This window comes from Mirounga angustirostris, unplaced genomic scaffold (assembly GCF_029215605.1).
Source record: "Mirounga angustirostris isolate CCGP_5_RB_7025 unplaced genomic scaffold, mMirAng1.0.hap1 SCAF_5, whole genome shotgun sequence".
NCBI classification, from domain to species: Eukaryota; Metazoa; Chordata; class Mammalia; order Carnivora; family Phocidae; genus Mirounga; species Mirounga angustirostris.
In genome coordinates this window covers 97,102,805-97,117,520 of record NW_026991713.1, presented here as the reverse complement: position 1 = coordinate 97,117,520, position 14,716 = coordinate 97,102,805, and the positions used below count along the sequence as shown (strand labels likewise).

Genomic DNA, 14,716 nt, shown 5'->3' with positions numbered 1-14,716 from the left:
GAGGCAGCAGGGCTCAGGAAATAATTAATCACGGGTTGATCAACATTTTTTCCTCTCCATTCGCTCCCCCAAACCAGCTGCGGCCAGTCCTTCCTGAGCCTGGCCTGCCGAGAAGCCTCCTAAGAAAGAATGTGGCTTCCTCTGTCTTCCTTCTGGAGGGGTTTGGATGGGTCACATTTCAGGAGGGTAGAAGTGGGGCCCAGAGACCAAGAGGGATGAATCAAATCACACAGCCTTCTAGTGGCTGTCCTGGAGAACCCTGGCAAGGGCAAGGACCTCTGCCTTGCATAGGAGGAGGGAAAGGCAACTCCCATGATGCCAGGACTTCAGTCAGGCTCCCCACAGGCGGGGCTGGAGAGAGCTGGGATTCTACGATGACAGAGATGTGTACGTAGCAAGGCAGGGCACAGGGCCGCGCGTCTCACCACAGATGAGGCCCAAAGGCTCCTGAGATGGTATGACCCTGTAGAAATCACTCTCGAGTCACTGTGGAAGTGTTCGTATCTGAAGGCTTCAAGCCAGGACATTGCTAAGAGAATCCCAGAGCTGCCACATGGATGGGTTCCGTGTCCAGGGCCTGATTTTTAGGAAGCCTCACTTGCAAAGTGGGCATTCCTGAGAGGGGTGGGAATGAGGGAGAGCCAATTAATCACTCCTCTCCAGACCATAACCCTGATTCCGTACGGTGAATGCTAGGCTGCCTGTGCATCATCCCCTTGGTGAATTCCCCAGAGCCAATGGGCTGCCATCATGCTAAGCTTAGGAGACTTCTGGACCCCTCTTTTCCTCACACCATCCTACGCAGGCAGTGGCCAGGGCTGAAAATAAAATTTTTGTAGATCAGTTTCAACATAGTTAGGAGCTCAGTCAGACTCAGCTTAAAGCCTATTGCTTTGTCTCATCCATATCAAACCCTTCCAGCTAAGAAAATCAGCCTGTGAGCAGACATTAATTTTAGTGAAAAGACAGGTCATGGCCCTGACTAATAGTGGATCACACCTGTACAAATCCAAAAGGCCCCAGACCCCCAGGCTCCCCAGACAATAAAGGCTGTTTCCCTCCTGGGATGTTGGGGAGTTAACCCAGAGCAGTGCAGACAAAAATCTACTTTTCTGGCTGCAAGGACCCTCTTACGGCTCCGAAGGGACCAGAAGAGTCATTTCCTTCCAGCGAAGGCATCATTTCAGCCATTGTCTTGGTCACAAGCCGTGTTTCTGCCAGACACAAGCACTGCTGGCGTCAAGTTCCCAGAGAGAGCTACTGTGAGTGGCGTCCCTGCTGGATGCCTCCCTGGGGAACTTTCCAGGCAACGCTTATACACACACACACACACACACACACACACACACACACACACACACTTACAGTCAGCTCAGGCCTACAGGCCCCACCCGAGCTTTCTAGAGCAAAGCTAGGATCCAGGGTTGGAGAGCCCTGTTGGGCTGGGAGACACCCATCAGCAGTCTCACAGTGCAGCCTGCTGGGCATGAGTGAAGGTGCAGCAGCAGGAGACAGGGGTGAGGGGTGCAGGGAAGGGTATCTTGCCTCCCCTCTGTCCACTTTCAACACCTGAGAAAGGAGCCTCAAACCCCAAACTGCCAGTCTAGGCTTGAAGGTCTATAGAAGGGGAAAGACAGACTTGGGGATTTCAAAATGCAAACAGTTCTCCCACACCCACTGAGTTCTCAACTGCTCAATGCTTTAGAATGTTCCAAATGGTTGGCATAAGGGAGGAGCACTGGGGATCCACAGGAGGAACAGAAGCTCCATGCTGAAAATAAGGAGGTGAGTGTCCAAGGAAATAGGTGGGAATACCTCTTGTAAGCTTTGTACAAATTATCATTTCTAACTTATATAAGATTCCCCTGCTTCATATATGTTAAGAAAAAAAAAAAGAAGAAGAAGGTAGCGGGAGGGGAAGAATGAAGCGGGGGAAATCGGAGGGGTAGACGAACCATGAGAGACGATGGACTCTGAAAAACAAACTGAGGGTTCTAGAGGGGAGGGGGGTGGGAGGTTGGGTTAGCCTGGTGATGGGTATTGAGGAGGGCACATTCTGCATGGAGCACTGGGTGTTATGCACAAACAATGAATCATGGAACACTACATCTAAAACTAATGATGTAATGTATGGGGATTAACGTAAGAATAAAAAAAAATAAAAAAATAAAAAATAATAAAAAAAAAGATTCCCCTGCTTCTGCCAATCTTTTTCAGTACTGACATATGGGTACAATGTCTACGCGAGGCACAAAGAGGGTACAGCTCACATTAGTAAGTAGCAATGGAACAGCACTGACAGTGTGGGGCCAAGTGAGGGCTCAGGGCAGGCAGCCACAGGTGGGGGGTGGGCTCTGCGGGCCGGGTGTGTCCCGATAGGTGGGGGCAGGAAAGATGGAGAAGCAGCTGGAGAGAAAGGGCACTGAAAAGCACCCACAGGACCTGATATCAGAGGGGGCAGTGGGAAGTGAGAAAGGAGGAAGGAGGTGGCTTTGACAGAATCAGAGTGAGCTGGGCCATTTGGAAGGCAATGTAATGTGAGTTTCAGGTGGCACCTGCTGAGTCTGGGTATCCATTCCCCACACCCTGCACCCTCTCTTCTCTTCATGAACCCTCCAGCAACCTGCTCTTGCTTACCTGTCTTTGCTTACCCACCTATTACTCTGCTTGCCCCTCATGCCTCTGGCCCTTCCCTCTCTCCCCACGACCGTCACTTTCTCCTTCCAGCAGCTCCTTGAGGTCAGAGAGTTTCTTATACCACTGGGTAGACAACAGCCCCCTAGGGCCCTCACATGCACAACCTCCAAGAGAAGCCTGAGGCTCCAGCCTTCCTCCCTCCCAGCCAAACCAGCCAAGCTGCTGGCCTCGCCCGGGGGCTGTGGGAGCTCCCTGAGCCATCTGATGTGTGAGGAGCAGTGGACAGCCTCCAACTCTGCAGCACACCATGCCCCGTCTAGACAGATTTGAGCTCTGTGTCCTCAGGCACCGCCAGGCCCCAGAGCGGGGCTCTGCTCCAAAGGCAATTCTTCCCCTGCAGGTGAGGCTGCTTTGGTGGCCAAAACTGAGTGCACATTGGAGCCATTTCCCACTTAGCTGGCGGCCAGTCACCTAAAGTCTCTGGGGAAAAGACAAAGCTCTCTGGTAGGGAGAATTCTTATTTTTTAATCATATTTTTTAAAAAAACGAATGAGTAGTTGGAGAAAACAGGCGACAGAGTGGGAGGCCACTTGGGATGCAGAGAGAAAGATCAAAGCCCACCAAGCATGGAGGAAACAGCCTTGGTGTGGCCCAGAGAACAGTCTAGGTGGCCCATGCTCCATACAAGGCAGCCTGGGAATGGGAGGCACAGGGTGAGGAAGCCTCAGCCACAGGCACCCCACGGCCCTGCTCCGTGACCCCAGCACTGCAGTTAACGGTCTTCAGCTGGAACAAACACCTGCTGTCAAGAGACGTCCAACCAAGCTCCCAGTTCCCCGGGAGGGCCGTCATATCTCTGTGTGGGCGGTGAACCTACCCAAACTGCGGCCCCCAGGCTGCTCTCTTCTTCCAAGAAGAAGCTAGAGTTCCTCCGCCTGGACACAATCCTTCTGGCAGCTGCCCCCTCACAGTCCCAGCCCCGGGCAATTAGCCAGGGACACTCTCTGTGTTTGCCGGCTGATTAATTAGCTCATTTGAAGAGCCACAAGTCACTGTGTGGCAGTGAGGCCATTATGTCAGTCATGGGGCAAAAGTCCCCATCGTCCCCAAATGAGTTTGTGCTACCAAATTTCCTCCCAGATCTCTCAGTTCAGTCTCCCATTTTTTTCCCCCCAATTTATGATAACCAGGATCCTGGAGACCATGGAGAGAACATGGCTTGCCCAAAGAAGCCACAGCCCATAGAGGTGGGCCCGGTCTCCACTCTCAGCCCAGTGCTTTCCCACCTCACAGTGTCACCTCCCAACATTCCAGCTGGGTAAAAAGCTGGGCTCAACGAACCCACTGAGCTGCTAGAGCCCACAACCGACTTTAGGCTGGTCAGACCGACAGCATTCTAGTAAGTTCTCTCAAAGGACTTTCACCAATGTTCGGGAGAAGCTAGGGAAACTCCCGAGGTACCAAGACATCATTTGAGGGGCAGCACTGAAGGGAGGGATTCCAAGACCCTGTCTCTTCTCCCTTCCCACCATAAAAAGCTGACATGCCCTCTCAGACCAGCCAGCTTATTCCTCATGCGATTTGCCAGGTCTTCCCTTCTCTTGGTCAACACCGTGGCCACTTTTGCATAACCTAAGGATCTGCTTCATCCCATCCTTCTCCAGGACAAATCTGAAGGGACAGTAGATAAGAGTGATAACTGCATTCTCTCTCTCTCTCTCTCACACACACACACACACACACACACACACAGAAGAGCAGGCAAGGAAAGTATAGTGCACCATAGTGCTGAAGACCTCAAGACGGAAGTCATGGTGTATCCATTACATTATCTGCTGCCCCACACAGACCCCATCCCCCTCCCTGTCCCTGAGCTGCTTCCCCATGCATCAGAATAGAGCAGGACAATCATAGCTCAGAAAAGCAGGTCCCTCTGCTTGGCCAATAGATTGCCAGGGGTTAAGAGGGTTGACGGGTATCTTTCAGAATCTGCAGCTCTTGGGTCCTCCCAAGAGTGCCCCTCACGTCTTACCTGATGAGGTCGATAGGTTGAAACTTATAAAACACTCCATAGCGTGCCCATTCTCGATACAGCAGCTAAAAAAGAAGAGGGAAACAGATTAGGAGTGGAGGGGGCAACCATTCACCTTTTGTTTTGTTCACCTTAGCAAGTCAGAATTGTATCCCCCACAACTACCCTAGCAAGTCAAAACGGAATCCCCAAAGCCCAGCTTCTAGGAAAATTCTTAAAAGACATCCACAAGGAAGGCTTCCAAAGGTGGGAGGCTACAGAGGCTGACTTCCCTTCCCCACGTAATAAAGGTGACCTTCATCACACTCCAGGCCAGCACCTGCTGCACCTCCCAATCATAACCATCATAACCCCACCTTCTTCACTCCCTTGCTTTGCTTAGTCCAGCAAAATGAGCCTGGTGTCCCTTCATTCACTCATAAACAAGTGTTTACTGAGCATCTACTATGTGCCAGACGCTGGACACAGCTGTAAACGAAAGTCATTTCTGCCATAGAGCTTACACCCTGATGTGTGGAGACAGAAACATGTCAACATCCAAGATTTATAAATGTCATGCAGAAAGCTAAATCAAGGCAAGGGAGTAGAACACGAAAGACAGGGGAGTGGGGGAAGTGCTATTTCAGACAGATGGCAAGGGAAGGCCTCTCTGAGGTGACATTCGCGCTGAGACCTGAAGGAAGTGAGGGAGTGCACCCGGCAGAAGAACACTCTTCCTGTGCAAATGCCCTGAGGAAAGTGCATGTGGTATGTCCTGGGGAAAACAGGGAAGCCGTGTGGCTGGGGCAGCGTGAGCATGAGGCGAATAATCAGAGATAACATCAGAAGGTACTGAGGTGGCAGATCACTTGGGGGCTTGCAGGCCATGCTAAAACCTTTGCACTCTGAAGGAAGCCAGGGGGAGATGTGCAGCAGTGAGGAGAGATGATCCGGCTTGGCCTGCAGATCGCTCACACCAGCCCCCGTGTGGAGAAGAGACAGAGGGCTAGCATAGGAGCAGGGGTCTCTGTAACTGTCCAGGACAGATGGAGGCGGCCTTCACCACAGAGGCGGTGGGGGGAGTAATGAGAAGTGGGTGGTTCCGCTTATGTTTTAAAGGTAGCGTAGGATTTAGTGTTGGATTGGATGTGGGGTGGGATGGAGAACCTCTCCTGAGGCGCTGAGTAAATGGTGACTCCATGCGCTGTGGAAGAGCAGGTGGGGAAGGATAGGACCAGGAGTTCACTTTGGGATGTGCCAATTTGAGGTGCCCTGGAGGCATCCCCGTGGGGCTACTGAGTAAGCAACTGGATGCAAACATCTGGATTTCAAAGGAGCGTCCACCTCCTAAATTTACAAAGAAGATGTAAATTTGGGAGGTGCCTGACAGGAGATGATCTATGGGTCATTAAGCTATGGATGCAACCACTGAGGGAGAGGAAGTAGGTAAAGAAGAGGTGGGACAGTGGGGCCCTGGTGCGGCGACCTTCAGAGACCAAGGAGATGATGAGCAGCAAAGGAGATGGAAGAGCCGCGAGCGATGTAGAGGGCTAGATACGTGTGGTGTCCCAGAAGCTCAGGGACAACTGGTTTCGAAAAGAAGAAAATGCCCCGCTGTGGCAAACACTGCTCATGGGTCAGGTCAGGTGGGAATGGAGAAGTGACCTCCAGATTCGGTGACTTTAAGGTCACTCATGACCTTGACAAGAGTTGTTTCCGTGGCAGTGTGGGGGCAACACCTGAGTGGAACACTGAGGAAGGAAATGATGCACCCACATCAAGGCGTGCCATCTTGTGATGTCTGCACAGCAATTTTAGCAGGGCTAGCATGTGGACAAAACCTAGGTGTCACTCCTGGGGCATTTCAGTTTCAAACACCTGGCCAGCCAGCTTCACAGATTATCCCCAAGTAAATGAAGTAATTAGACATCCTCTAGATATCCACGCTGAAGAGCTATTAGCATGTAATCAAATTATATGTCTAGACTTGACAAGTTTGCCAGACACTGGCTATCTTGTTATGCTCTCTATTCTCCTTACACATCACATGGAATTCACGAGGAATTCTGTCCAGGAGAACCTGCCCTAACTAGGTATTTTGGATATCCAGTTGAACAGCAGGAGGCCACCCTTTTCACCTAAGACCCTTTAAAGACATGGTTTTTTCATAAACTGACATAAGAACTGGCATTCCTCCTTAATGGGTTTAGACCTTTATGGTCATAGTCTCTCCCAACAATGGCGAAACAGAACCCGAAACCTCACGGACCCTGACAGAGCAAACTGCCACCACCATGAGCACCACATGCAAAGGAGGAAACCCAGGCACAGACAAAGGGGTTACTCCGAGCCTGACTGGCAGAGGAGGATGTGAGTCCGCGAGCTCAGATGCCGCTCCTAACAGGCAGGTGGCTCCTAACCAAATCTTGCTGTTCTCATTAGATCTCCTCCTCCCCTTCACCTCAGGTGCTTCTACTGCCCTGGGTCTTTATTCCCTCCGCTAGTGCGATCCCTGCACGCACCAGCACCTGGCTGTCACGGTGACATCATTTGTGGCCCTAAGGGAGGCCAGCATGCGTCAGGAGGTACGGGCAAGGACTCTTCTGAGGGCTGTGGGTCGGCACTGACTGCCTCCCGGGCTCTGACCTCCAGAGCGGATTCCTCTCCGAGTCACGCATCAAGCCAAAACCTGAGCCTGAGAGCACCCATCTGCCACTGCCCTGCAGGGAAAAGCTAAATGTGCTCTAAGAACCAGGATGGCACAGTTGGCTCCGCCCCAAACTGAGAGCCATGCTCACCAGCCTTACCCCTGCTGGGATCAAGAAACCTCTGGCGGTCCCTTCCTCGGTGTACTGCCCTCTGAGCACAAAGCTAGATTCAGTTTGTGGATATGGATGAAGGTGAGCCAAGAGAGCTGTATGAGCTCAGTGCAGCCGGGCTGCCCCTGCAAGGGAGCACCAAACCTGGGAGTGACACAGCAGTTGGGGTCGAATGCCCACGTGGCTCTGCCCAGGCCGGCTCATGCCTCACTGCAGGGGTGGGGAGCACTGTAGACCCTTCCCCCTCTCTACAAATGTTCACTCACACATACTCAGAGACAAGTGGGTCATGCTAAAGCCCAGGCTGCAGGGTCCCAGAACAGACTAGCAGTCGGGGTGGAAGGAGGCATGCTCCGGAGTCTCTGCCCCATGGGGATTAGTATGGTGGAGTAAAGTGCAGGAAGACATCCACAGTATCTTGTAACAATCTCTTTAAATGGGCAGTGTCTAGATCCTTCTAATGCAGCTTTTAGCAAATCCACCTTCTCCCTCAGAGCTACACCAATGTCCTCATCATGACTGGCCAAGCCTGCGAATAGATTAGGGAAGGTCTGCAGCTCCCTCTTAATGGACAGTGCCTTATATCAGAGGCCCTGGATATGGTTCCAGACATGCCAGCCTGACCCCAAACCTCTACGGCAGGAAGCCACGATCCACAGGGACTACCCCGCCTGATGGATCAGAACATTCAAGCAGCCAGTCGGCTCTCTGGGGGTCACATTTGACAGTGGGTCAGTGGGTTTAAGTATTTCATGAAACCATAAAGGAACCCAACTGTTAAAACCATTTGCAATGCCAGAGAATGGCAAGATGTTTGAGACTCCCAGCTCTCCCAAAGGCCTCAGGCTCCTCAGAGAGTGAGACCTCCTAACAGGAAGAAAGATGGCAATGCAGCCAACTGAGAGCTGGTGATGGGACAGGGCAAACTGAATGGGAGAGAAGGGAATCCTACTCCTAGATCCTGCAATGACCTGTTTGAACTGTTGGCAAGTCACTTCAACTCTCTAGGCCTCCTCTATTAGCAAAATGAGTGCAGGAGGGGGAAAATCAATCCTCAAGTGAAACCCAGGACCAAAGTACCTTTCTGGTCAGAAAAACAGAAGTGACTCTCTTCACACACCTTTTCGTGGGGCCACTTTATAACCATCCACTAGAGAAGACAATCATCTGCAAAAGCTGCAAAATCCAAGACCCAGGGTTTAAAAACTGCTAAAGAGAATCACAGTCCAGTGATGTGCCTTAGGCTCCCCTGTACGTAGGTGAGGAAGCTGCAGGGAGCTGGCGGGGCTCGGGCAGCCCTCCAAAGATGCTTACGGTCACTTCCCTGGGAAGCTTGAGAAAACCAGACAGGTCTGGCTAACGTGGAATTAAGTGGCCACTGGCAGCGACGTAACAACCCATCCACACCCACATTGCTCCCTCTTCCTGCTGCCCTGCTTTCTAGAGAGGCGGAAAAGCCCTGTTCTCCAGAGTCAGGGTGCATCTTGTTGATTACCCTCCAGGAACGGGGAGAGACTTCCAGCCCCTAGCTGGAGCTGAGTCACTGAGGCTGCACAACTGCACTAGGCGAGCTGGAAGGGAAGAAGATTGTATTCTCAGGGGTCTCAGGGCTTTCCTGGGATCTGCCCGTGAGGAGCCTGGGCCTCAGGGAGATCAGGGGAACAGGCACGAATTGCAGGGAAGAGTAAAGGAGGACATCCAGGTACGAGCAGGACAGGCAGCTTGGGATGCCCTTGCAAGTCACCTCTACAGGCCCCCAGAGGGGGGATCCCACTGCAGCTCCCAACCCTTCTCCACGCCCTCCAGCAACAGATGCAAGGATTCTCCCTGGCACCCAACCAAAATCCTTCTTGCAGCCCTCTCCAAGAACACTAGACTATTATAATTCAATTAAAATGAATCAATATGCTGCACGTATTCAGAGGTTTGGACTCTTTCTTCTTGAGGATCCTTTTAGGCCCCACCTATATACCACTGAAACTGCAGGAACAAAGCCAGCGCGGTGCTGAGAATTCCCCTTGCCATACACAAGACGCTGAGTACCTGGCTATCCAGGGCTGGCTGGCCTTTGGACACCAGGGCTTTTGTCCTGACTCGACAATCATTTACAGCCATTGGAACCATCTCCTCACCTTGTTGGGAATCAGTTTTCCAACCCAAATGGACAGAAAAAAAAAACCTTTTCCTCTCTCATGGATTCTCTTACCCCCACCCCAGCAAAGCCTAGTTCCGTAACCATGACCCTGGCAGAGGAAAATAAGGACTGGCCAGCAAACTCAAGGCAAAGACACAAGAAAGGGGCCTCCTGTCTTTCAAAGATAACTGTCTGCCTTTTGACATCAACTTTGGGAAACATCCACCAAGGTGATGCTCCATCTGAGCTGGTCTCTCCCTAACTCCCAGCTTCTACCCATTCTGCCAGTTCTGCTGTGCATTGGGAATAATTCTATTGGCCTAAGCAAAACATTTCCTGAAAGGAAAAATTTTTGTTACAAGATTGTGTTGTTAATAATAACGCAACATCATTCCAAAGACAAACATATATTTCAGATGGTCTATAATTTGCTTCCCTCTGCCTCTGTGCAGATAACAGAGGTCTGGCTGATTTCTCCCAGGAGGTACTGTGTGTTCCTGGTCTCTGGAATGTTCCTATAAAGTGCTCCACCTCACCGGGCTGGGGTCACCACCCACTCAGCAGGAGGATTCTTAGGTGGGCAGTGGTGGTGATCACTCTTTAAAGGGGAGGAACATGAAATGAGAAAGTGGGAGGACAGAAAACGGTTGGGGTGAGCTAGGTGAGATGTGAGGAGAAACGCTTCCTCCTTTTCCTTTAACTCTGATCCGGGACTTTTCAGGAAATTAAACACCGAGACTATTAGCATCAGATAGAAAACAGATGAGGTTAAGACATCGCAATACTACAGCAGATTCCCTGGGCAGGCAGAGAGGGGACATGTGTAAGCAATCACAGCAGTATTTCTGGAAAAGACCTTTTATGTTTTTAATACTTAACACTTCATAACAGGGACTAATAGGCAGGATAAAAAGAAGGCTGCTCAAAAGGCAACTTGGGGGATGAATAATTTTCCAGACAACAGAGCTAGGGTGGGGAGGGAGGGGGGCGCTCCTCGGGCTTCAATTCCTCAGCCCTCCCGCCCCTGCCCTCCCTCCTCTGCTCGCCAGAGTTGCTGATGGCTGGGGGAAGCTGGGTGGGAGGATGGCATGAGGGGGTTGACAGCCAGATGGGGCAGTCCCCACTATAAAGAGGCGGGTGGTCCTTAGAGTGCCATGTCATGGCAGGGGAGGGTGGTGCACCCATGCAGAAGAACGGGGATCTGGATGAAAGGCCGGGAGAGAGCAGCACAGGCAGGTGCTGTGACTGGCACAGGAGGGGTCCTTCCAAAGGGATGTTTTCCCTCCCCTAACTGTAACCTCTGATTAACACAGCACAACTGAGCCTCCCTCTCCCTCAGATTTCTCAGCTCTAATTTGGCAATGGCTATCCCCCACTTGTCTGCCTCAAGGGTAAGAAGAATAAGTTAAAGATGACCCCCACCCCTGCAAAAAGCCACCATGGCATGGATAATAATACATTTTTAACAGGGACACTGGCTCTGGGAGTCAGAGGTGTTCCAAGCCTCCACTCTGTTCCCTGTGGCAATGTCACCGTGGGCAAGGTGCTCACTCCTTCTGTGTCTCAGTCTCCCCACCTAGAAATTATGGAATTTGGACTCTCAGTGTTTCTCAGTTGAGGCCCCCCAGTCATCGGGGGTGGGACTGCGGGATGCACCTCAGGATGGTGAGCACTGCTGGCCCTCCAGGCGCTAAATGCCCGTAGCACCCCCGGACACACGCTGTCATGTCGATGACCAGAAATGGGCCCCACGGTTCCAACCCCTGGAGGGCAGGGAGCTGTGGAAGAACTGCTGAAAAATACTTAAGCGGGTAAACAGGACGTTCAGGACGTGCGGGGCTAGTTCCACACCCACCCACAGTCCCCCGCGCCCCAGCGCTGCGTGCGCCCCAGGGCCGGCTTACCTTTCTGTCATTCGTGTCATCCCCTGGGCTGTCGTATTCACCCTGTAAGAGAGAAAGGAGTGCTGCTGTCTCAAGCCAAGGGAATTATCAAAACCAGAGAAAGGAGTTTCTTTTCTATTCTCTGGCGTCCTCCCTTTCTCTCATTCCCCTTTTGAGGAAAGTCGAAAGCGCGCCCTGGGAAGGAGCCAATATTCCGTGTTGTGAGGCAGCAACACGTGCAGTGTTTCCTGTGGACAGCTTTGCACACGAAGATGCTCCCCTCCGACGCGTCCGCGATCAGCCTCCTCAGAGCAAAGGCAGTGGTGGAGCACGTGCCTGGCATACCGTCTGGAATCACCCTGCGCCATGGCACACTCCCCCCCACCCCGACCCGTCCGCTGTCCACAACATCATACATGCCCACGGCAAAGCTATCGGTGGGCAGAGACTGTCATCTGGAAATTCCTTCGGGCCCTCAGGGAGCCCCCCGCTCCGCAGCCTCATTTGGCATAACCGTGTGACACACGCGAAGGAAGTGACCGGCCAGAGAGGGCATTTCGTTCATGGGCCAGTTAAGTTCTTCGCGAAGCGTCTTGAAGGTCGCTGCCCTGTTTCTAACACGACCCCCCATCGGGGGAAGCTTTACTTACAGTCTGTCTTGTTTTCTCTGCTTAATCAAACAAGAGTATAAGGAATTCTGAGAGATTTGCTTCAAAAGTGTCCAAATCTATTTTAAGAAAGAGACCTGATACTATGTACTTGCCTGTTAAGGATGAGGGATTTCACACCCACACAAAACGATCACGTACAAAGGATCGTTTTCGGTCGTTTCGGGGTCTGACCACACCTGGGCCTTCGAGCCTCCTTCCACCGCCACCCACCCACCTTCCCCACCGCCTCCTCCCTTCAAACACTCGCACGCCCCGTCTGCCTTCTCACACCACCTCCCAAAACCGCTCGCACCCAAACCAGCCGGCCACGGGGGCAATGCCCGGAGAGACCGTCGCCTCGGAGGAGATTCCCGTCGGCCCTGAGGGGGCCACGGTCAGCCCAGGTATGTGAGCGAGCGGCGTGACCCCCTCCTGCCCCGCCCGCGTGCATGCCGCTGTGTCACCTGTGGTGCGCAACTGTTTGAAGACCGTGCGGAGCGCGCGGCGGAAACGATACTCACGTCATGAAGAGGGTAGGCAGCCTCGTAGATATTGTTTGCTATCAGAGAGTTAATGCCTGTGGAAGAAGGGGAGATGGAAAAGGTAACCGTAGGCCAGGGGTTTCTCGACTTCACCTCTGTCAGGAAACGTTACCCCCCACCACCTCCCAGCTGAGGTTCGCTGTGTGCTCCTCCTCCATCACCCCCAATCTAGAAGTTTCTGTGGAGCTTCAGTTCTTAGCATGAGAATATCTGTGTTTCCCACATGCAAAGTTATGTTCCAGGATCAAATGTGCTCTCTGAAACCTCACGTGCCCCCCCGTCCTCACCCCCCCCCAGAACACTGCAGACTCTCTGCCACCACCACCGCCGCGGCCATCAGGTGACACTACCTGTGTTCAGTGACAGTCCAGGAATGACGACAAGTTATTATCATTAGGATCCACATGGTTATACGTCAGAGCATCCCACGGCACAGTATCGGAACTCATCTCTGGCGCCTCCCTGTTCCTTCCCAGAGCAGTGTTTATCCCTGCCCATGGCTGGTCTGCCTGGACCATTAGCTCCCTGTGGTAGGGTGCCCCAGGGCAGCGGTTCTCAAAATGTGGTCTGGGGAACCCTGGGCATCCCCATGACCCTTCAGGAGGTTCACAAGGTCAAAACTAATTTTATAATATAGCACTAGGACATTATTTGCTTCTTCCCTCCTATTCTCTCATGACTACAGAGTGGGGTTTTTGTGACTGGGATGGGATCATCCCCCCGACAGTTAATGGAATGTGTGCTTGTGTATCCTTGTGCTTTAAAATTTTCTTAGTGCTAACTTCTAATACAATAAATATTGACTGAGATAACCCACCTAAACAAAAGTCCTTTGGATATTCTCAACAATTTTTAAAAGTGCAAAGTGGGGGCGCCTGGGTGGCTCAGTCATTGAGCGTCTGCCTTCGGCTCAGGTCATGATCCCAGGGTCCTGGGATCGAGCCCCGCATCGGGCTCCCTGCTCCACGGGAAGCCTGCTTCTCCCTCTCCCACTCCGCCCGCTTGTGTCCCCTCTCTCACTGTATCTCTCTGTCAAATAAATAAATAAAATCTTTAAAAAAAAGTGCAAAGGGTTCTTGAGACCACAAAGTTTGAAAACCACACAAGAGATTCATGTTTTAATCCCAACAGTATTTCACACCACATGCACATAGCAGACCCTACTAAATATATGCTAAATGAGTAAATGACTCTGTCCCTATAACTCCAGCATAGTCACAACAGAGAACTTTCTGCCCAGCACAGAAGCAGTGTTGTTTACTCGTTTCATTCACAGTTTTATTCAGAGACTACAAAATGGTCTGTATGTTCTGACTCAGGATAGTCTGTCCTGGGTCACTGGCTCCCATATGGGAGACATTATATCCCGCCAACCCCCAGTACTGAGGACCCTACCATGCAAGGATGCATATGTAATCATGAAGAGGGAGGAGAAGGGGTGAGCTCTGGAACACGGTGATTTCCCTTGTCTCAAACACGCTTTCTACCCTGAACCATTCTTTCCAGAGAGACTGTAGACCATCGTGAGATGAGAAGAAAGAAAATTGGTTTTGGAAGGAAACACGTATCATGTACTAATGCTAAGTAATCTGCATTTGCACGGCTCTGGATAAACAACAGTGATGGTTAACAAATCTAGACATTTTCCACCTCCCCTTCCCAAGCGATACCCCACCCACATACAGAGACCGCAGAGGCTCTCAAACAATCCTCTCTCCTCAACGGCCTCCTCTTCCTCAAAGCCTGACCCTCTTGCCTCATTTCTAGGGCACGGGATGCCAGGAAGACCAGCTATGGGCCCCACGTGGAAGCAGAGGCCCTCGGGAGACTGCAGGGGGCGCTCTCAGAAGTGACCACTCTTCCAGGGAGCTGAGAGCGGCAGCATCACCGAGGGGCCAGTCCTTTCCTGATTTTAAGTTTCCTCCTTAGCATGAACATAAACCATCTGAAATAACTTTGGGGGGTGGGGGGAGCAGAGGGTAGGTAAAGGGAGTGTGGATGGGGGAAGGGTGCCCAGGGGCTGAACGAGCTGCAGCTCTG

At 51.9% G+C, this 14,716-nt stretch overlaps 1 protein-coding gene across 1 annotated transcript in view; it reads right to left on the bottom strand.

The window, feature by feature from the left end:
- ANO2 (anoctamin 2) overlaps window positions 1–14,716 on the bottom strand; it is a 363,940-nt gene that overhangs the window by 221,623 nt on the left and 127,601 nt on the right. Inside the window, exons 8-10 of the mRNA XM_054507219.2 lie at window positions 12,656–12,711; window positions 11,506–11,547; window positions 4,670–4,734 (exon numbers count right to left, since the gene is read on the bottom strand). Of these exons, the coding sequence (XP_054363194.1) occupies window positions 4,670–4,734; window positions 11,506–11,547; window positions 12,656–12,711 (163 nt within the window). The remainder of the gene's footprint in view (window positions 1–4,669; window positions 4,735–11,505; window positions 11,548–12,655; window positions 12,712–14,716) is intronic.